Source organism: Pelophylax lessonae (assembly GCF_965119305.1).
Source record: "Pelophylax lessonae genome assembly, chromosome: 10".
In the NCBI taxonomy this organism is placed as follows: Eukaryota; Metazoa; Chordata; class Amphibia; order Anura; family Ranidae; genus Pelophylax; species Pelophylax lessonae.
This window is the reverse complement of record NC_138777.1, coordinates 163739401-163763563: the sequence shown is the minus strand read 5'-3', so window position 1 is coordinate 163763563 and position 24163 is coordinate 163739401. Positions and strand designations below refer to the sequence as shown.

Genomic DNA, 24163 nt, shown 5'->3' with positions numbered 1-24163 from the left:
TATGTATTGAAGAGAAAATTAATTTATTATTAATTGATATTTACATCACTTATTAGATATTATTTATGCACTGGAGAAAATGTATTTATTAGTCAACAGTATTTTATTCAAGCACATAGGGATTTATATGATTAATATATTTGGAAGCACTGAAAGCAATTTTATCGATATGAGTAATATGCACTAATTTATTTTCACTAAGCACCTTTAAAGCGCGGTACTCCCCCCCCCTGCTATAAATATCAGTATTGTGTAGGTTACCAATAACAGTACCTGCAGCATTAAAGGAGATAAGGAGTTCATAAAGAGTGACAGCGCGAGAATTTCACCAACCCATTACAACTGTGGATATAGGATTGAGTATTTGGAGATTTTCTATAAGTTTATTTTTTTTCTTTTGGTTGAACTAGATGGACTAGTGTCTTTTTTCAACCAAACCTATGTAACTACTGAACTATAAGCAATTCTATAGATAAGAAAATATACCTTAATTTGGCTTAACCTGCATAGTGGTAACCCCGAGACTCGGGGTAGAATTTTCCTGCTGTTATCGGTATCCCCGAGTCACGCTCGGGGTGAATGTGCAGAGCGCGCAGCGGTGTGTCTTACCTTATCCTGGCGATCCAGCGATGATTTCTCATTGCTGTGACCGCCAGCCGAGATCCCCGCCGCTCGTCTGTCGGTATGAGGACTTCCTAGTTCCGTTCCCTGCAGCTGCAATGCTGCATGGGATTGGAACTAGGGAGGAAAATTCAAAGTTGCACCAAACATAAACATATAAAAAGGAGGTGATACAGTGTAATCTGAGAGGATTACACTGTATCACTTTGGTAAAAGACACAGTGCCCTTTCAGTGCCACTTGCCATTGTCATTTGTGAGAAATAAAATCATTTGAAAATGGCATCAAAAAAGTGCTGTCCTACATATGCGCTTTTGGATGAGATGAGCGACTGCGACAGCGGCAGCGACACGGAGTTGTCATCTGACTCTGACACCGACACTGATCGAGAAAGTGACGCCGATGATCCCGCACTTGACCTAAGTGATGTGCGCACTTGGTGCCCTTTAGACAGCGATGCGGACCAGGCAGCGCCCCCGAGATTCCGATTCACTGGAACTCCTGGGATGAAGGTTGATGTGGAGAGTGACAACCCTCTGGCGTACCTGAAGTTATTTCTAACTGAGGAGGTAATTCTAAAAATAGTCACTGAAACCAACCGCTACGCTGCGTGCCAGATTTTCCCGATCCAGAAAATGGGAACCGGTTAGTAAAGAGGACATCTGGCAGTTTCTGGGACTCATCATCCTTCAGGGAGTGGTGGGGAAACCGCTCCAGAAATGGTATTGGACCACCAATAAGATGCTGGCCACTCCATTTTTTGGCACAGTGATGTCCGATGTCAGAGTTTTTCTCTGATCATGAAAAATTTGCATTTCGTCAACAACGAGGAGTTTGATGAGGCCACGCATCCTGCGCCCAAACTCAAAAAAATCTGGGAGGTGTGCCAAATGATTGTCACCAACTTCCAGCGGACCTATGTGCCAGACAGGGATGTCAGTGTGGACGAAAATCTGATGGCCTACAAGGGACGCCTGAGCTGGATCCAATTTATTGCATCCAAAAGAGCGCGGTTCGGGATCAAATTTTATATGCTCTGTGAGTCGTCCACAGGATATATATGGAATGCTATAATTTACACCAGGAAAGGTACCAAATTCAATCCCAGGTACAGCGGCTATGGGATGGCCACATCCTCTGTCCTTTCACTGCTGGACCCACTGCTGAACCAGGGATATTGCGTGACAACGGACAATTTTTATACCTCTCCGGAACTTTATGAAGTTTTGCTCCTAAACAAAACAGATGGGTATGGTACTGTTAGGCCAAACCGGCGTGACATGCCATCAATGTTTAGCAGGAAAAAGCTAAAAAAAGGAGAGATGGTTGCCTTTCAAAAGGGTAAAATGATGGCAATGCGGTGGCGAGACAAAAAGGATGTGTGTCTCATGAGCACCGTGCACAGCACCTCCACTTGCTATGGTCCGCACAAAACACGGAACAGATGTGCTGAAGCCGCAAGTCGTGATCGACTACAATCACATGATGGGAGTTGTCGACCGAGCCGATCAGGCAATGACATTTTACCTGGAGATGCGGAAGCAACAAAAAAAGTACTACAAAAAGATTTTCAGGCATCTCCTTGAACAGTGCCTTTGGAACGCCTATGTCCTTTACAAAGCCAACACTACCCTACCCCTTGTTCATTCAGACTTTATCTGGAAGGTGGCTGAGCAGATTTTCGTCAACCACCCGACGCCATCAGTATCTGCTAACAGACCCGGACGACGCGCTGTTGACGTTGGCAATCCAGAACGCCTGACAGGCCGTCATTTTGTGGACTTTGTACCGCCCACCCCAAAAAAGTTAGCGCCTACCAGGATGTGCATCGTCTGCTGTTCTAAGAAGGATGGCAATAGAAGAAAAGTCCGAAAGGAAACAAGGTACTATTGTCCAGATTGCAACGTCGGACTTTGTCTAGTTCCATGCTTCAAACTGTTTCACACTCAGGATGTGTATTGAATTTCTTTGACAAATTTCATTATTTTTCATTGCATTATTGAATAAAATTATATTATTGATTAGATTATAATTCATGGGTTTGTGTTTCAAATTTATCACATCTGGGATGTCTACTAGAGTCTTGTTTTGGTAAGTTTTAAGTCAGTAATTACTAAGAATTGTAGGCCTTTAATACATAACGCCAAATTTCCATGCAAAAAATTGTACCGCTTTTGGTACAGAATTCCTGACAGAATCATACCACCAGGGAGGTTAACTTTCCGCATGTTTAGTTATAATTATTTACAGCTTTATTGCGAACATGAAAATCTGAAATACACTGTTACATTATCATATCCCACATTTAGAGGGGTTCTGAATTAGCAATTAAAAATGTGTGCAATATTATTTAAACAAATGCGAAATCAGATGATCAGGCAGAGGTTATATTGAAAAGTAGAAGACAACTTTTCAAAAGATATTTGTTTTTTCTTACAAATAAATGAGATTATGCAAATTAAGAAAAAAGCAAGGTATATTTTAGGATTTACCTGTATATCCAACCAGTAAAATCATATGGTTAATTATTGGGCTGCAGTTTCTAGATTTTGGATGAAGTATTCCATTTTGGTAATGCTATAAAGACACAGAAAAGATTTAGTTTAATACAGTATCTGCAGAAATACTTTTTAGAAACATATATTGCATTTTGTTTAAATTCTTCATTTAGAAATTTCCCAAGTATATAACACAAAAGAAAACAGGGATGTCAGTTACATGGAGGAAAAATACATGGAACCAGAGTAATAAACAATATTAAAAAAAATGCAAATTTACAGAAGGGAGACATACAATGGGAGAAAAGGGAGACATACAATCAGAGAAAATCCTGAGAAAACAGGCACTACCACTCCCCTGGCTAATATCAGGTTGCTCTTAGCAAAAACTTGAAGAAAAGTGGGCAGAGCTGCTGCCCACTTTAAGCAGGACCCCTACCCCTACGGTGTTTTGTCATTGCGCTTGTAGCCCTGACCATGCAAATGGGGGGCATCTTGTTGTGGTGAGTTACCAGCTGATGGGAGAGGGATCACGCAGGTGGGGGATTTAAGTGGTGTCCAACATTCAGCACAGAGCTCCTTTCTTCACAACTGTCTCTACTTTAGCACATTTGATTAATGGACTTTATGTGATTTATTTTGTGCACAATTCCACCTTATATGTGTTTATTATTTATGATTATTTGCTGCAATATTGTATTTTTTGCACATATATTTGAACACTTATTTCTGTGAAGTGTTTTTGCGCAGCTTGTGGGAGTTTATTTTTCACACTTTATATTGATTTTGTGGTTTAAGCTGCAGCATATGTATTCATACATCATTTAATATTGAATATTTATTTGATCTACACACTGGTATCACATTTATATTTTGCGTGATTTAGCGCGAGAGCTATCCTATAACTATATATATATATATATATATATATATATATATATATATTGTTACAAAATATGCGAATAATGCAGTATTCAATGATACATTTTTATTGTACTAACCCAACACCTAAAAGACAAGCTTTCACAAGTTTTCCTTTCTTCCTCAGGTATTGCTTCAGACCCGAGAAAGGAAAACTCTTAAATGCTTTTCTTTATAGCTTAAAGCAATTTCAGAAAACAGTTTACCCAGTAATAACCCCTAGTATTGGTGCCAGTTAACACAGTAATAGCCCCTAGTATTGGTGCCAGTTTACACAGTAATAGCTCCTAGTATTGGTGCCAGTTTACACAGTAATAATCCCTAGTATTGGTGCCAGTTTACGCAGTAATATAGCATAGTATTGGTGCCAGTTTACACAGTAATAAAGCCTAGTATTAGTGCCAGTTTATGCAGTAATAAAGCCTAGTATTGATGCCAGTTTATGCAGTAATAACCCCTAGTATTGGTGCCAGTTTACACAGTAATAAAGCTTAGTATTGGTACCAGTTTACACAGTAATAAAGCCTAGTATTGGTGCCAGTTTACGCAGTAATAAAGCCTAGTATTGGTGCCAGTTTACGCAGTAATAAAGTCTAATATTGGTGCCTGTTTATGCAGTAATAAAGCCTAATATTGCTGCCAATTTACACAGTAATAAAGCCTAGTATTGGTGCTAGTTTACACAGTAATAAAGCCTAGTATTGATGCCATGCTCCCAGCATGGAGGAGGTAGGGAAGAATAGTGAGACCTGCCAACCACAGTGAAGAAAGTGTTAAGGCCAGCTGTGACAGTGGCGGCGGTCATAACACTTTTATCAACTTCATGGGAGATCTTTAGGATTTCCCCACGGGTCTAATGATGCGCTACAGTAACGTGCACCTCTCCATCCGGGACTCCTTTCCTCCACCACACACCAGAGGCAAAACTAAGGGGGAAGGCTGCTACAGCGCACCTCTCCATCTGGGACTCATGCCCCTACAGCAGGGGTGCCCAACCTTTTGAGGAGTGAGAGCCACTTTAGAGACTTGGTAACCGGCCGGGGGCCACAATGAGTGAAGTGGGCAGATAACAGGTACGTGTCCACTCAGCATATGCAGAGCAGACACAGATACAGCCCGCTCTACTCTATGGGCAATTCGATCCGATCTGCCCAGACAGAAGGGGACAGATTCCCTTCTATTTTTTTAAGTGGATCAGATCGGATTGGAGATAGGCCGTTGTAAAGGGGCACAAGTCCATTTACACCTGCCGCTCTATAGAGGTGAATGGAGGATCCGATTGGGTCCACTTGAAAAAGACAGGTGGACCCGATCGGATCGATTGTGTGAAAGGGGCCTAAGGCTGTTTTCACATTGATGCACTGCAGTTTACCTGCACCTCAACTGACTTCAATCTTCACTTCTTCCTCAGGATTCCTGCAGGTATCGCTGGCTGCTGCTTTCCCCCAGGTGGGTATAGCTGGTGGCTGCTGCTGGCTGTTCTCCAGAGCTGGTACTGCTGGTGGGTACTGCTGGCTGGTGCTGTTGGCTTGGACAGCTGCCTCCTCTGAGACACCAAAGGAGATGTGACATGAGCGGGCGCTGGAGGAAGCATGTGGCTGCAGTAGATAGCAGAGCCGATGCTACCTGTATTGCTGCTGTCTCAAGTACATTTGGTATCATGCTGCATGTGACAGGACCTGAAACTATACAGGAAGCATCGGCTCTGTTCTTCATAATAATGCTCAGGAATTGCGGGTCGGGAACCCGCAATATGGGCTTACCGACCCATCATCCCAGAGCAGGAGGTGGGATCCTGTTGGGGGGCACAGCATAATATTGGGGGGGGGGGGCATACAGCCACTGACAGCGCCCCATACAGCCAATGGTTCAGTTATGAATGAACACAGTGAGTGATCAGTACTGATCACCCATTGTGTTAATTCAGAAAGGAAGGGGCTGGTAAATATGACATTTACTGGACCCTTCCCTCACTTTTTAGTCTTGAAAGACCCTATTGTGTGCTTGAAGCTGGAAAGAGTGGGGGAAAGCCAGCAACACTGCGGAGGTAGGGGGGCACACAGGGGGGACTGGGCATCAGGGCAAAAACGTATGGTGCACAGGGAGGGTGATGGATGTGGCGGGGGGGGGGGAATTACTGGAACTTATCTTTTGTAAGGCTCTCCCTGTAGCAGCACAAAGCCAACGAGATGAAGAAGAGAAGAAGCCCATTTTCAGGTGCTGCAGAGAGAGCCATTCAGGGAATTGGTTCCAGTAATTGCCCCCCCTGCCGCACTGATCACCCTTACTGCCCACATCTGATTCACCGTGCTGCTTGGGCTGCCCTGCTGGCCCCATACAGGAGGACTGGTGGTACCCCTTTATCCACATACCTGAAAGGGGGTATCCAGTGGGTAGGAAATGCGAGAGTATTACTGTGCAACCTGACATAGAAAAAGATCCGTAGGAAGCTTAAAAGATTATTAAAGGAAGAAGAAGGTACAGAGAGGATGGGGGGAGGAGAATACAAAAAAGGGGGCATTGTAAGGTAAGACCTAGAGCGTGCCCCCAAATCACACTCTCACCTCTACACTGTGCTCAGGAGGGTGTTGTACTGTGATGTGATTTGAAAAACTGACCAATAAAACTAGATTTTTTGGAACTGCTCCTCAGCATGTTTAGTGTCTGCCAGCAGGTTTTCCATAGTTCTAATTTCATAGGCTTTACTGAACCAGAAGCTGAGTTGGGGGGCAGATGTCTGTTTCCAGTAAAATAGAATGCAGGCTTTTGCCACATTGAGAGGGTGTACTATTAACAGGACTTCTTATATTGTTTGATTGATGTTGGAATCAGGTGAAGGAGTAAGGCAGCGGGGTTACTCCCCAGTCAGACATCTGTCAAAAAATATCTTAAATTTTGTCCCAGAAAGTTCTTATGGTGGGACAACCCGGAAAACATGTGCAAGTGTCCCTTCATGCCACTGGCATCTCCAGCATAGGCTCAAGCACTGTGGAAAGAGGAACCCTATACCTGCAGCCAGCAGCTTATAGCCTGACTCTTGTATTTTGCTGGATATAGATAACTTATAAGTGAGCTATATAATCCTCTGCCATTGTTGGTCTGAGAAGTTGTGTTCAAGTCTCATTACCAGGGTTTTAAGGACAGAGGGACCATAAGAATAGGCTGAATTCATTACATACATGCTTGAGAAAGTGTAATGGAATACGAATAGGAAGAGCTTGTAGAAGATATAAAAGTCTTGGTAGGACATTCATTTTGAGAATACTGTTTCACCCAAACCAAGAGAAGGATTCTTTGTTCCATTTGAAGAGATCCTGTCTGATTTTGGTAAAAAAATGGTGGAGAATTCACTTTAAATATAGAATCAACAGTTGGGATAAGGTTAATCGCTAAAAATTTCATATGGTTAGGGGCCCATCTGAAGGAGAATATGTTGTAATTTTGAATACTAAAAATATAGCTAACAATGTCCATTTTCAGGTGTACCTCAGCTGTGCTGCTGTCAGAAATCATGGGGCCCTGTACAGCCTAGCTGAGAGGAACAGTGATTCTATGAGAATGAGCCCTTAATTACTTTTTTTTTTTCCTAATTTTACAGTTTTTATTTTTTTTTTATTTTCATTTTTTGAACAGCCCTGTGAAAGTTGGTGAAATGTCAGGGGTCTAAACAGACACCCAACTTCTCACTTTTGAGACAGAGAAAGAGGTTGAGGACACAGATTCCTCAATCCTCTCTCTGCAGCCTGAGCTGCAGAGTGAATGAACAGGAAGCACTCTTTAGTGCCGGTTCACACTAGGGCGACCTGTGAGGCGACCTGGTAGCCTCACAGGTCACCTCCCATAGGGAAGCTGCGGACCCGTTCTAATAGGAGCGACACAAGTCTCTCCGACCTAGAAAAAGGGTCCGGAGCTTCTTTGGGGCGACCCGGAGGCGACCGCCATAGACTTCAAAGTTATGAAGTCCGTGGCGGCCGCTCCGAGGCCGCGGCGCGCTGCTCGCACCGCGACCTCGGAGGTTGCGGTGCGAAGTAGCGTCGCTGCAATGTGAACCGGCGCTTACAGAAGCTCTCTGTTTATTTACAAACTGAAGCATTGTAAACACAGGGAAGCTTTCAATTCTCAGAACTTCTGTCACTTTTCTTTTATTCTTCTCTCTTGGCCCTTCCTTCTACAAACATCGTTATTTTTGTAGTTTTCCACCTTAGTTGTCCTATAGCAATAATAATACAACATACAATCTCGGATCAACCCTCTAATTAGAGTGGCGACAGCTAAATCACTGAAAACTGTCACAGCCGTATCAACCTCTCACCAAAGAACAAAAACATCTGTTAGTAGATCGGTGCAGTCCACGTGACCAAAACAAGCATAAATAAGGAGGAACTACTGTCTGCCGAGAAAGTCATATTTGTGGAACACTTCAGTTGACATAAAAACAGCTTTATTGAAAAATAATACATTACAAACAAGTGGCAACAGTAAATTAGCCTTTACCGCACCTAAATTAAAATAAAGACAACGTTTTCTATAAGGGATTGGCAGCTGCGCATGCGCCCATTCATACATACAAATTCTGGATGGACCCTCTGCATACTACTACACCCTTTCCAGCAAACTATGCAATGAAAAATAGGAATATTTAGTTCACATATATTGCAATAAATGTTTTAGCTGACCAACTGCATCAAAGTAATCCCTCTTCTGGCCAGTCCTACACTGCCTCGCAGCAGGTCAGTGACCAGATCTGAACCTAGTTGCTCTCCCCCACCTTGGGTCTTTATTCCCCCTGTTGGCATGGTGTCCACTGTAGCATTTGCAGTGGCAAGGCAGTGTAGGACCGGCCAGAAGAGGGATTATGATTCCAGTTTGCTGGAAAGGGTGTAGTAGTGTGCAGAGGGTCCATCCAGAATTTGTAGTGTTAATATGTGGTCACACCCCTTTAGCACCTGATATTTTAAATACATGTACAAGCTATTGGGGTTTGAGCACAGGTATATCTTCTCATTCATACACACAGTCACTCTGAAAAGGAATCGAGGACTCAAGCAAAGATATTCCTGTAATAAAGGTGACACCATTCCTCATCTGAGATAACAAGCAAAGCTAAAGTTAATCTCTGAGGTCATGTATTATACTGGTCCAGAGTTCTCCATTAGCAGGGTGTTGGAGATTCCTAAGTTGCCATCACTGGACAGAAATTCTAAAAACTTCCGGTTAAAAGTATGCTTTACAGCAATTTCCTATGATCTTCTGCCAGGAGATTAGAACAAAGGCTCTTAGATGTGTGGTGGAAACACAGTGGTCAGGGTGCTAAAGATGCAGTCAAAGTGGATACAGTCCTAGACACCATTGAGTCGGACAAGGATTGACTTAGGGGAGGCTAAGGCTGGGGGAATTGCTCTCCACCTCGTACATACAGACATCTCCCATTCCATGACTTGCCCATTTGCTCACGTCCACTTGACACCGGCATCCAACCATCCACAAGTCCATACTGCGTTTGGCTTCCACTTCACCCCCTGCGCATGCTCCAAGCCGAACGAGGCAGTGAGCAATTCCCTCAGCCTTAATCTCCCTAAATTCAATAATTGTCCGTCTTAATGGTGTCTAGGACTGTACCCACTCTAACTGCACCTTTAGCACCCTGGCCACTGCGTTTCCACCACACATCATGATATAGGAGCCTTTGTTCTAATCTCCTGGTAGAAGATCATAAGGAATTGCTGTATAGCATATTTTTAACTGGAAGTTTTTTGAATTTCTGTCCAGGGATGGCAACTTAGGAATCTCCAATACCTACCTGCTATTCCTAATGACACACAGTCATACCTCAAACACCCTGCTAATTGAGAACTCGTGACCAGTAAAATACATGACCTCAGAGATGAGCTTTAGCTTTGCTTGTTATCTCAGATGAGGAAAGGTGTCACCTTTTTTGCAGGAATATCTCTGCTTGAGTCCTCGATTCCTTTTCAGAGTCACTGTGTGTATGAATAGACGCATAAGCAGCTGCTAATCACTTATAGACAACGTTGTCCTTATTTTATTCTAGGTGCAGTGAAGGTTACTTTACTGTTGCCACTTGTTTGTAATGTGTTATTTTGTCAATAAAGCTGTTTTTATTTCAACCGAAGTGTTGACTTTCTCGGTAAACAGTAATCAGTTGTCCTATAGTCCTTGATCACTTGTTAGATGTCCTCTAAATAATGGCTATTCTCACTCATTCTCTTTAGCTGTTCCATTCTTTTTTCCTCAGTGACCATCCTCACTCATAATTTTGAGTCATCAGCTTGTCATCAGTCTCAGTTGTCATCCTTAGTTGTCAGATTAATGACATTGTCACTTAACCCTGCTGAAATCATCAGCCTGACTTATCTTCACTATCAGCCTTACTTGTCATTCTCAGTCATCTGCTTCCTTTGTCATTCTCAGTTGTTAGATTTCAAGTATATAGAACCATGTACATTCAATCATTCACCAGTCCCTGTCTTTTAAATGGCTTACATTCACAATACCTATGCTTTTTAGAGAGACCCACCCAGAAAGCACAGGAACTCAATCAGTTTGCCTCCCACCCTTTTATAATTGGCACTCAGTTTAATTCTCTATAGGCGTTACAGGGATTTATTGTTACTTGATTAAAACCTTGCGTTTTGAAAGTATAACAAATAATGTAAATTCAACTTAAAAAACTGTTGCAGTGTATACTACAGAATAGTAACATTTGTGTGCTTGACAAGATGGAAAAGCAAAACAAAAAAATAGTTAGTAATGTAGCCAAGTAATTAGCACTCTTCCTTTACTCTATGCTTTCAGGGGTTTAAATCCCACCATGAGTTAAAGTAAATCAGATGACTGAAAATGGCAAATGAGACAGATTCTCACTGAACAAAGTTTCCATACCTTAAATGAATCTGGCACTCTTTCAGCTCTTCCTTGACAATTGTTTTTATGTATCTAGATCTAGTCTGTGTCTCCACTTCCTTCTCATTTGTGTCTACTCTGCTTTTTACTTGAGGCTAACTCTTTACTTTTCTTGAGGGAACTCTGGCCTCATCAATCTGTACTAATACATCTTCTGAGCTTGGTATGACATATTACGTTATGCTAAATGGATATAGGTTTTCAGCCCCAAACTGGTCCTTTGCTTTGGCTGGCCTGTATTAGCTTTCCATTTCTGATCCTGTCTACAGTGATTCTCTGGACCTTCATGCTCTATGCTCTTGCCTTTGGTTACACTGTCCTGAATTCCGACTTTAACCTTTAAATGATTCTACTTCACAAATGATGCTTAATCTGATCCTGTCTGTTTGTAAGGTTCTGGCACTCTCAGTGCCTCCTATCACATAATTTCCGGGTGCGTTCCATCTACCTAGATAGATGAAGCACATATAGGTGTGTTTCCCTTTAAGAGTGCTGACATCATCATGAGGCGCCGGACTGAACAGCTATTTAAATCACCAGCTTTCACTCACATGTGTTCGTTCAACCTGCTGTGTGCCTAGATGTGCCTTGATGCTTACCTTGTCTTGTGCCTTGAAGCTCGCATGCTTGCAGGCATACCTCGCTATCGGAACCTCGCTGCTGATCCTTGTATCCTGCTACCGGATCATCCGCTCTTACCGAACCTCTCCTCTGCTACTTGCTACTAGTGATAAGTACCCCACAGGGGAATCCTCAATAACCTTCATACTAAAGCTTACACTGTCTAGTTCTGCATACTAAGGACTGTTACTACATCTGCACTATCTAGATTGCTAGCTCTTGAGCCTACTATCATCTGCTCTTGCACTGGGTTAGTCTCTCCTGTATGTCATCTGCTATCCTATCATCTACTAACATACATGATTGCTAACCTATCTGCATCCCACCTGTTACTATCTCATTCTTAAGAACATTCCTCTCAAGTGTCTGTCACCTATCGTCTCTACTCAACCTGTCTCTTCAGCCTATCACCTCTATACTACTATATACATAGATCACTCCAGGAACTTCTTATTGAGTGTGTGTATTTGTATGCTGAATTGAGACTATCCACATATGATGAGTCTTGGGAGTTGGGATTGGTATCTCAGCGTTTCTCTACATGACTACTGAAGTGGAATATTTCTGCAGCTGTAAATCCACATTATACATAAAACGCAGGAGCGTTACAGATTGAACGAACCAGATAAAATGGATTCAGCAGAAATGACCACTCAGGTGACACAGTTAACACAACAAGTAACTGCGTTAATACACGCACTTACTGAATTAAAAGAAGACAATCAGGCTCTGATGCAGCAGGTGGCCAGACTGACACAGCCTACTGCTGCTCAACCCCCAGAACCTCTTGTCCTTCTACCAGACAGGTTTGATGGTTCCCGTTACTCTTTTCTTTTTTTTCGGATGGATTGTGAGCTCCTATTTATCCTTAAGCCCAGGACCTATCATAATGACTTTATTAAAGTTCATGCTGCCATTAATTTGCTTTCTGGCAAAATGAAAACATGGGCATACCAGAAACTGCAAGAAAAAAGTCCGATCCTAGACAATTGGGAGTCATTTGCAATTGCAATGTACTCCCAGTGTCTCCCCTCCCAAAAATCTACTCCTAAACCTGCTCCAGGTAACCGCAGACCCCGGGTACCTAGGGAAAAAAGAAAACCAAATGAATATGGTGATCCTGCCTGGTCATGGTACAAGCCTGCCTTAAACAGTCAGCCTTGTCACTCTGACACATCTCATTTGAACCCTGATCCTACAGAGATGGATGAGGAGCCTATGGAGATTGGTGCCGTACATACTAAGTTGTCCTTACAAAAAAAAAGAGATCACAGGAGAATCTATGGCCTTTGTTTTTATTGTGGCGAAGGGGGACATTTCATTACATCCTGCCCAATCCGACCCCATAGGCCTAAGGCTCTCCCAATGGAGGCCAGGCGAATCCGAACTGTCTTCCCTGAAAAACAGCCTGGAAATTACCAAGGCTGTTGCCAGCCCTGTCCCCGTTCTATATCAGAAAAGGACACCCAGAAATTGGCAGATGTTGGTATGGATACTCCTATTTTTGCAAGCACATTTTTAGCTTCCAATGAAAACATTGAGATTCTTGCACCTGACTGCGCACGCGCTTCTAATGGCACGGTGGTATGTAGGAAGGATCTGAGGATGTTTGAAGAAGCATTGGTTGCTATGACTACTTTGAATGGTTATGCGTCCGATTCTAGTGAGGGGTTCATGTAGCAGACACCCTAACAACCAACCTGATCCGATTCTCATATCGGCAACAAGTGATCCGATTCTCACATCGGTTACCAACCTGATCCGATTCTCATATCGGCAACAAGTGATCCGATTCTCACATCGGTTACCAACCTGATCCGATTTTCATATCGGCAACAAGTGATCCGATTCTCAGATCGGTTACCAACCTGATCCGATTCTCATATCGGCAACAAGTGATCCGATTCTCGCATCGGTTACCAACCTGACCCGATTCTCATATCGGCAACAAGTGATCCGATTCTCACATCGGTTACCAACCTGATCCGATTTTCATATCGGCAACAAGTGATCCGATTCTCACATCGGTTACCAACCTGATCCGATTCACATATCGGCAACAAGTGATCCGATTCTCACATCGGTTACCAACCTGATCCGATTTTCATATCGGCAACAAGTGATCCGATTCTCAGATCGGTTACCAACCTGATCCGATTCTCATATCGGCAACCAGTTTTTTTTCCGATTCTCATATCGGCAACCAGCTTTATCCGATTCTCGCATCGGCAACCAGTTTTATCCGATTCTCACATCGGCAACCAGTTTTTTCCGATTCTCACATCGGCAACCAGTCTTATCCGATTCTCGTATCGGCAACCAGTATTATCCGATTCTCGTATCGGCAACCAGTCTTATCCGATTCTCGTATCGGCAACCAGTCTTATCCGATTCTCGTATCGGCAGCCAGTATTATCCGATTCTCGTATCGGTAACCAGCTTTTTCCGATTCCGGGTGCGTTCCATCTACCTAGATAGATGAAGCACATATAGGTGTTTTTCCCTTTAAGAGTGCTGACATCATCATGAGGCGCCGGACTGAACAGCTATTTAAATCACCAGCTTTCACTCACATGTGTTCGTTCAACCTGCTGTGTGCCTAGATGTGCCTTGATGCTTACCTTGTCTTGTGCCTTGAAGCTCGCATGCTTGCAAGCATACCTCGCTATCGGAACCTCGCTGCTGATCCTTGTATCCTGCTACCGGATCATCTGCTCTTACCGAACCTCTCCTCTGCTACTTGCTACTAGTGATAAGTACCCCACAGGGGAATCCTCAATAACCTTCATACTAAAGCTTACACTGTCTAGTTCTGCATACTAAGGACTGTTACTACATCTGCACTATCTAGATTGCTAGCTCTTGAGCCTACTATCATCTGCTCTTGCACTGGGTTAGTCTCTCCTGTATGTCATCTGCTATCCTATCATCTACTAACATACATGATTGCTAACCTATCTGCATCCCACCTGTTACTATCTCATTCTCAAGAACATTCCTCTCAAGTGTCTGTCACCTATCGTCTCTACTCAACCTGTCTCTTCAGCCTCTATACTACTATATACATAGATCACTCCAGGAACTTCTTATTGAGTGTGTGTATTTGTATGCTGAATTGAGACTATCCACATATGATGAGTCTTGGGAGTTGGGATTGGTATCTCAGCGTTTCTCTACATGACTACTGAAGTGGAATATTTCTGCAGCTGTAAATCCACATTATACATAAAACTCAGGAGCGTTACACTGTTCTGTTCCCTGGTGATAATGGGTAGTACTTTAGGAGTTGTCCTGCAGGAAATTCCACCCTCACACTGAGGTGAACCTTTAGAACTGTGATGCACTTTAAGAGCCTGTGCCTCACTGATAACCTTCGACCACCTTTTGGTGACATGCTTACTCTTACAGTCTGGTCTGATTCTGTACTCCAGTTTCAGCTGTTCTTTACTGACCCCTGATCTCCATGCTGGTCTTGTGCTCTTTGCCTGAATCCCACACCCCTTTTTTTTTCTGCTCTGCCATGGATATCTAGTATGTTCCTTTTAATTGGTTCCTTTTTTTTCCAGAAACTCCTAATAACCCCAAATACAACCGGTAATCCTCTACTTTTCATGACACAGATGATTGACTGCCAGTTGAGAACCACAACTTAAAAAGGCAAAAAAATGTTGTTAGAAGGATAACTGTGGAGCATGGAGACCAATTTTTAGAAGACTATTGTGGAGGAGGACGACTAAATAAACGATTTAAATTTGGAGTAGGTATGAAGGGAAAATGTTAGAAAGTTGACTAACTGTAAGATTCTGGTACCTTCGGTACCCTTCCAGCCCATTTCTTCCGCATATAGCTACCTGTCCCTTTAACTCTCATGACGTCATCACTAGGCGCCGCTCTGAGCGGCTATTTCAATCGCCGGCTTTCACTCACAAGGTGTTCGTGCAAACCGCTTGTTATACAGCCTTGTCTGACGCTGCTGAAGCCTCCAGCTATTTCCCCAGTATCTGGATAGACCGGAGTCTCGCTACTTGATCCTGTATCTCGCTACTGATCCTGTATCTCGCTACCTGATCCTTATCTCATTACCGGACCCCTCATCTCTCTAAACCAACTAGTGATAAGTACCCCACAGGGAATTCCTTCCTATCAACTTACACTATCTACTCTTGCATACTAAAGACTGTTGCTATCTATGCATTACTAATTCTATCATCTGCACTGTTACATAGATTGCTAGCTCTTGAGTTGACTTACCATCTATATCCTTGCACTAAGTTAGCAATTCCTGTACACTTCATCTGCTGTCCCCTACCACCTGTTACTTGTACATGATTGCTAACCTATCTGCATACTATCTATCACCATCTGCTAACACTCCTGAACATTACTATTGAGTGCCTATCATTGCTATCACTACTCACGCCTGTCCTTTTAGCACATCACCTCTATACTATTGTATACAACCTATCACTCCAGGAACATCTTATCTGAGTGTCTGTATATTTGCATGGTGAGGCAGGCCGGGCCACAATGATGAGTCTGGAGAGTTGGATATGGTAATTCAACACATCTCTACACGACTACTGAGTGGAAATTCTGCAGCTGCAAATCCAGTTCACTAAACAAACGCCGGAGCGTTACACTAACAAATCATCAAGACCTGGAGCAAGAGTGACTGCAGTTTATCGGAGGATCCAAAAAGACAACTGATAGAATTTTGGAGAAAGACTGATTGAGTTTTGGACGAGGGAGTATAAAATTTGCAGAAGTGTATGTGCTGAGGAACATTTAATTAAAAAAAAAAAACAAAACAAAAACAAACTACTGTTACTATATTATATATATACTTAGTATACTATATATTAAAGTGGAACCCTGCTATCGTTTAGAAATAAAATTACTAGAATTTTAAGTTTGTCAATAAAAAAAGGCATTGCACCATCAGATACTTCACTGCTGCCTAATAAATATAATAAAACCTAATTTTGCATCTTGCAAGCCTTGAATCTATACAGACTCACCTGGAGCACAGTAGCATTAAGGCAGGCGGTGAGGGTTCCTTTGATACTAATAAAAGAAGCCATTGCTGTTAAAAAGATTGAAAAAGAAAAGTCAAATTCAAACCCCAAGTAAATCTTTCATTTTCTTTTAGTTGTAAAAACAGCCACGTGAATGTATGCATTTAGCCTGTCTGCTTTTGCTTTTTAACACAGCAATGAGGTTTACAAATATCTAGTCAAAGTTTAAAACTATCGTAGTGGTTCCCTTGAATTTCATGCCTATATTTTTCAAGACCTAATACAGTCCCTTATTGTGTTTAGGATGCTAGATGTTGACGATTGTTTATCTTTTTTTCTGTAAACCTAATAAGACTCTAAGCCCCCGTTCACACTGGGGCGACCTGTCAGGCGACCTGGTCGCCTGACAGGTCGCCTGCCATACAGAAGCTATGGACCCGTTCTAATAGGAGCGACACAAGTCGCTCCGACTTAGAAAAAGGGTCTGGAGCTTCTTTGGGGCGACCCGGAGCGACCTGCATAGACTTCAATGTTATGAAGTCCGTGCCGGCCACTCCTAGGTCGCGGGGCGAGCAGCGCGCCGCGACCTGTGAGGTCGCCCGGCGAAGTAGCGTCGCCCCAGTGTGAACGGGGCCTAAAACTACAAAAAAAGGAAAAGAGATAAGAAGGAAACATTGCTTTATTTAATACAGAATGCATTTTAAGCATGTAGCTGTGAAAAACAGGAGAAAGGCACTTAAGTTGATACTAAAGTCTTGTTTTTTTAGTTAAAAATAACAAACATGTCATACTTACCTGACCTTTGTAGTGGTTTTGCACAGAGCAGCCCTGATCCTCCTGTTCCGGGGTCCTTCTTCGGTGCTCCTGGCCCCACCCTTCTGTTGAGTGCCCCCACAGCAAGCAGCTTGCTATGTGGGCACCCAAGCCTAGCCATGGCCCCCTGTGTCCATTCAGACATGGAGCCTCGGCCCCACCCCCTTTCTCTCCTCATTGGCTGACTGACTTTAATTGACAGCAACGGGAGTCAATGGCGTTATGCTACTGTCTCAGTCAATGAGGAGGGCAATTCCGGGCAGCCGAGACACTACTGCAAAATCACTGGATCTAGATGGACCTCAGGTAAGTATTGGGGGGCTGAGGGGGGGCTGCTGCACACAGAAGGCTTTTTATCTTAATGCATAGAATGCAATAAGATAAATAAAAACCTTTTGCCTTTACAACCACTTTAAGTAGAAAGGAAAAAGGCAGCACACCCTTTATATGTGACTATTAACATCAGGAGTAAACAATCTGTGTTTGACATTCAAACAAACAACTTCTTAAAGAAATTGATGGTAAACGAGGGTCTTGTTAACCACTTCCGGACTGCTCACATTGCTGCTACTGCAGCAAGGCGGCAGCCCTGGGTCTGGCGACGTAGACCAACGTCGCCAGATTCCTCCCTCTCTCGGCGGCATGAGCGCCGCTGGAGGTTCGCTCCCGCCGTCTTTAGACACAGCGGGAGTTGGGCCAGGGGAGGAGATGTGGTGATCACCACCACTCTTCCCCGATTGTCGGGAAAAGACTGAGGAAATCCGCCCGCTTGTGTAAACAAAGCGATCGGATCTCCTCTGTGACAGGCAGGGACAGATCACAGGATTCAGCATAGCTGAACCTGCAATCTGTGTCTGTGTCACACAACCCCCTCTCCCCACACATCAGTAAGCATGAGGCACACATTTAACCCCTTGATCACCAACCGTGTTAACCCCTTCCCTGCCAGTGTCATTATTATAGTAACAGTGCATATTTTTAGTACTGATTACTGTAGTAATGTCACTGGTCCCCCCAAAAGTGTCAAAAATGTCAGTTAGGTTTCCGATCTGTCCGCTGCAATGTCGCAGTCCCGCAAAAAAAATCGCAGATCGCCGCCATTATTAGTAAAGAAAAAAAAAACAATAAAAATCAGGAATCTTTCCCGTAGTTAGTAAACGCGATAAATTTTGTGCAAACGAATCAAAATACGCTTATTGTGATTTTTTTTTTTTTACCAAAAATATGTAGCAGAAAACAAATTGGCCTAAAATGTTAAAAAAATTTGATTTGTAAAATTTTTTTGGTGAATGTTATATATCAGAATGTCACTCTTTTTTTCAAAAATTAAAAATCGCACAGGTGATCAAATTGGGTACAGCGTCGCACGACCGTGCAATTGTTTGTTAAAGTAATGCAGTGCCGAATCGCAAAATATGGCCTGGTCAAGAATGGGGTAAAATCTTCCGGCCTTAAAGTGGTTAAAAATACGCTCATTGAGAATTTTTTTTTCAAAGACATGTAGCTAAATACATTTTGGCCTAAATATATGACAAAAATTGAATATATTGGTCAAAGTGAAAAAGGTCAATTTTTCGCAAAATGTTTGCTCTTTTTTTTAATAATATTGCAAAAAATTAAAAGCGCATAGGTGATCAAATACCACCAAAAGAAAGCTCTGTTTTGATGTGACTGAACTGATGAACTGAACGAACCGTATGTGTGAAAGGGGCCTAAGAGTCTATATCTATTGAAATAGATAGAGCAGCATTTCAGAGTTGAAAGGCAATATCATGTAATCCTTGCTGCATTGCTTTTATTGGATGTAATAAATATGGACTTTTAAAGGTAATATTTCTTCAATATTTGCTGATCATTCTGAGTAGGAATAGAAATTATCAGCGGTCTCTCGTTTTTATGTACTTTTTGTGTTTGTATATTTACACATATTGCATGCTGCTTTTTTCAGAACACTTAAGTGCTGACAACTGACTTTTTAGGAATAGAAATTATGCCTGGGATCCTATTTTCATGTGCCGATATCTTTATATTGTCTCATGTTAAGTTGGACCCTCTGCATCTTCCCCAGGTAGTTAAAGTAAACCCAACTGTACCATATACGAAGCTGCTTTAACACTGAGAGAACTCTGAAATTGGGATGGTCTAACACGTTCTGGTAGTGTTGAAGGCTAGTCTGTCCTCTCCGGACTCTCACTTATTTGTTTTGGCCTATCATTATGATGGGAGCCTATCTGACCTACAGAAGCTGGCAGGGTAGATAAGTGGGCCTGTCTATGACACTACCCTACATTTTGAAAATACCTTGGCACAGTGGTTTTGATTTTTGGGTTTCCCCAAGCATTGTCATTCCAAACATTGTTCGGTCCCCTTCAGTATCATTACCAAGCTGCTCTTTTCAGTAATTAAAGGATAAGTGCAGTCAAAACCTAATGAATGCTAAACCTAATCTTTGCCACATTCTAAGACTATTCTATCTAACCCTGTAAAGCAAAAATCACTGTACTTACCTTTTCTACACCCAATCTGGTCCGGTCTCCAGCGACAGAAACTGTGTGCAGGAAAGGGCTGGCAATGGCTCTGAAATGAATGGGAAGTGACGTCACCTATAGACTTACCATGGAGCTTCCCTTGTCAAGTGCCTCTCCTGCACCCACCTCCATGCTGAAGCCACTGCTGACAGCTCAGCGTGGGACTGGACCGGATTAGGTGCAGAAAAGGTAAGTACAGTGATTTTTGCTTTACAGGGTTAGATAGAATAGTCTTAGAATGTGGCAAAGATTAAGTTTAGCATTCATTAGGTTTTGACTGGACTTATCCTTTAATTACTGAAAAGAGCAGCTTGGTAATGATACTGAAGGGGACTGAACAATGTTTGGAATGACAATGCTTGGTTAAACACAAAAATCAAAACCACTGTGCCAAGATATTTTCAAAATGTAGGGCATTTCCCTGCTCTCCCCTGCAGCCACGGCTGACTAACACAGCCTGCCCCCCGGGCTGCTCAGTCTAAAATGCCCACAACTATTTTTTGTCCCAGTCCGGGCCTGCTGTATGCTGATGAGCTGATTATAGATATGCCTCTATTGGAGGCAGCCATCGGACATTGACTGCTTAATTAGCATGGGAGTGATAGCATTTGCTTAAAACAGCAGATCATCTTTGTGGAGAATGAATTAGTGCTGCTAATGATAATGAGAAGCTCCTGTATGCAAATAGGTAGAGATGCGTTGTAATGATACCCCTATTAAAACGAGGAAAAATGTTTTGGCCATCTTATACACTCATCATGTTCTGCTAAAAAAATTGGAAGTGGGATGTGGGTGTGGCTGGAGGCTGGGCAAGGGTGTGGCTAGATGCGGAACATGGGTGGGGCCTTGAAAAGGGGCCCTTGATTTATTTTGCCCAGGGGCCCTAAGGTTTCTCAGTCCGCCCCTGAGCGTGCACAATTTTGAAGCATGACATGTTGGGTATCTATTTACTCAGCGTAACATTATCTTTCCTATTATAGAAAAATTGGGCTAACTTTACTGTTTTCTTAATTTTTAATTCCAAAAAAATTTTTTTTTCCAAAAAACGTTTGATGGTTTTTATAATTGTATTTATTGTCTGTTTAGATGTTTTTTTGTAACTGTATCCTTACCTTCTTCATTGCTAGAGAGTTTTACAAAATCATCAATTGTTGCAAGGTCCTCTGAAGGGTCAAACACACAGTGCCCCCTTGATCCCTGATACGGGTAAAGGTTTTCGGTTTCCAGTCCTCATTTACATAAAATAAAAAATAAAAAAAACAGAGAGATAATAAATATTGGTAAGCGGTAAGGTAAGTAGCTTAATTCAGGGACATTGAAGCAAAGTCATGTGTCAGACCTCTACTTGCCCATTTTAACATGATTTCAAATAAGTAAAGATTTTGCCATATATGTATATATATAAAACAATCTTATCTGGAAATTCTGTTTAAAACCACTCCTGGCCATTAATCACTAATCTATTCTGAAGTGACTCTGTTGTAAGCACCCAAAATGCAGCCTGAAAACTGCAAACTTTAATGTGAACCCCATTAAAATCCCATTTCCCATTAGAAAAAGGAAAAGTTTATGTGACTAAAGGTGTGGTTGAAACCCCATTGAAATCAAAGAGAATTATATTTTGAAATTCAGTTCTGTCCATTTTCAAAGCTAATAAGTAAAGGATTATTAAATAAAGGCCTTGGGGGTACAGCCAGTACTCCTGTATGGGGCCCTGGCACATAGGGGGGCCCGGACAGCAGGAAGATCGGTAGGATGACAGCATACCTCCCAACCTGGGCAGGACTGTCCCGCTGTCCCGCTGTACAGAGGCTTTGTCCGGCATAATTCTGGTGATAAATGTTACCTTCTAGCTCAGAAGGACCTGCAGCAGTGGGAACATTTAGAGCAGCCAGGGATTGGCTAACAAACCAGCTGGGTGTGCACTATGCAGCCACAATGAGAGACTGCACCTGTCAAATTCATGCTGTGATGTCGGTAATGGGCGGGACTGCTACTCAGACCCGCCCCCTGTGTCAAGCAACACGTGCATAGGGAAGAAGGAGAAGGAAGATATGGCAGCCAGCAACAGAAAGGTATTTTAGAATGGTAATCATGTGGAAGATGGGGGGCCATTGGGGAAGATAAGGGCAGAGGAGAGGTGTGTGTGTTGCAGAGGTTGTAGCAGCTGGGAAGAGGTGCAGTACAGTGGCATTTACGTACATTCGCTACTATGTACAGCTTGGTATGGCACTACTCCCGATTTTTAACATTGGCCTCAATGGGAAATCTTGGTCACCTTGGTATAGCACTACTCCCGTTTTTTAACATTGTCCTCAATGGAGAATCTTGGTCACCTTGGTATAGCACTGCTCCCTGTCTAACATTTGCATCTATGGGAAATCTTGGTCAGCTTAGTAAGGGGGGGCCCTGTCAGGTAGGCTGTATGGGGCCCTAGGATTTCTAGCGGCAGCCCTGCATGCACCAATTACATTTATTTTTAATAAAGTGGAGCTTTACCCATAACAGTTTGATAATAATTAATGTTCTTTAACCTTCCTAGCAGTATTCTCGAGCGTGACTCGGGGTTAGATTTTAGAGCCAAAAGCGGTAACCCCGAGCCACACTCGGGGTAGCGCTAGGAAGATCGCTGGATCCTGGTAGAGGTTTTACTTACCTTTTCTCCGGGATCCAGCGAAGTATGCGGGCGGTATGCGGCGGCGGAGCTTCCTCCCGATCGTCTGCGAGCCCCCACTTCCGTCTCCGGCGACGTGACGTTCGCAGGGGGGTGGAACCGGCAGCAAATTCAAATGTAAAACACACCAAACACACTGATACCATTCAAAATAAAAAAAATTCACATTACATTGCCCCCCAGTGCCCTTTCCTGCAGTTTTACTGTACTTTTTATGTAAATATATATATATATATATATATATATATATATATATATATATATATATATATACAGTGGGTACGGAAAGTATTCAGACCCCCTTAAATTTTTCACTCTTTGTTATATTGCAGCCATTTGCTAAAATCATTTAAGTTCATTCTTCTTCCTCATGAATGTACACATAGCACCCCATACTGACAGAAAAACACAGAATTGTTGACATTGTTGCAGATTTATTAAAAAAGAAAAACTGAAATATCACATGGTCCTAAGTATTCAGACCCTTTGCTCAGTATTTAGTAGAAGCCCCCTTTTGATCTAATACAGCCAGGAGTCTTTTTGGGAAAGATGCAACAAGTCTTTCACACCTGGATTTGGGGATCCTCTGCCATTCCTCCTTGCAGATCCTCTCCAGTTCTGTCAGGTTGGATGGTAAACGTTAATGGACAGCCATTTTTAGGTCTCTCCAGAGATGCTCAATTGGGTTTAAGTCAGGGCTCTGGCTGGGCCATTCAAGAACAGTCACGGAGTTGTTGTGAAGCCACTCCTTCGTTATTTTAGCTGTGTGCTTAGGGTCATTGTCTTGTTGGAAGGTAAACCTTCAGCCCAGTCTGAGGTCCAGAGCACTCTGGAGAAGGTTTTTGTCCAGGATATCCCTGTACTTGGCCGCATTCATCTTTCCCTCGATTGCAACCAGTCGTCCTGTCCCTGCAGCTGAAAAACACCCCCACAGCATGATGCTGCCACCACCATGCTTCACTGTTGGGACTGTATTGGACAGGTGATGAGCAGTGCCTGGTTTTCTCCACACATAACGCTTAGCATTGAGGCCAAAAAGTTCTATTTTGGTCTCATCAGACCAATCTTATTTCTCACCATCTTGGAATCCTTCAGGTGTTTTTTTAGCAAACTCCATGCGGGCTTTCATGTGTCTTACACTGAGGAGAGGCTTCCGTCGGGCCACTCTGCCATAAAGCCCCGACTGGTGGAGGGCTGCAGTGATGGTTGACTTTTTACAACTTTCTCCCATCTCCTGACTGCATCTCTGGAGCTCAGCCACAGTGATCTTTGGGTTCTTCTTTACCTCTCTCACCAAGGCTCTTCTCCCCAGATAGCTCAGTTTGCCCGGACGGCCAGCTCTAGGAAGGGTTCTGGTCCTCCCAAACGTCTTCCATTTGAGGATTATGGAGGCCACTGTGCTCTTAGGAACCTTAAGTGCAGCAGAAATCTTTTTGTAACCTTGGCCAGATCTGTGCCTTGCCACAATTCTGTCTCTGAGCTCTTCAGGCAGTTCCTTTGACCTCATGATTCTCATTTGCTCTGACATGCATTGTGATCTGGAAGGTCT

The 24163-nt window shown here is 42.9% G+C and overlaps 1 protein-coding gene across 1 annotated transcript in view; it reads right to left on the bottom strand.

Moving 5' to 3' along the window:
- LOC309565538 (cathepsin W-like) overlaps positions 1 to 24163 on the bottom strand; it is a gene marked incomplete at its 3' end in the record, with an annotated part of 78225 nt that overhangs the window by 35993 nt on the left and 18069 nt on the right. The window contains exons 7-9 of the mRNA XM_082270496.1: positions 21053 to 21169; positions 16603 to 16667; positions 3113 to 3197 (exon numbers count right to left, since the gene is read on the bottom strand). Coding sequence (XP_082126622.1) covers positions 3113 to 3197; positions 16603 to 16667; positions 21053 to 21169 — 267 coding nt within the window. The remainder of the gene's footprint in view (positions 1 to 3112; positions 3198 to 16602; positions 16668 to 21052; positions 21170 to 24163) is intronic.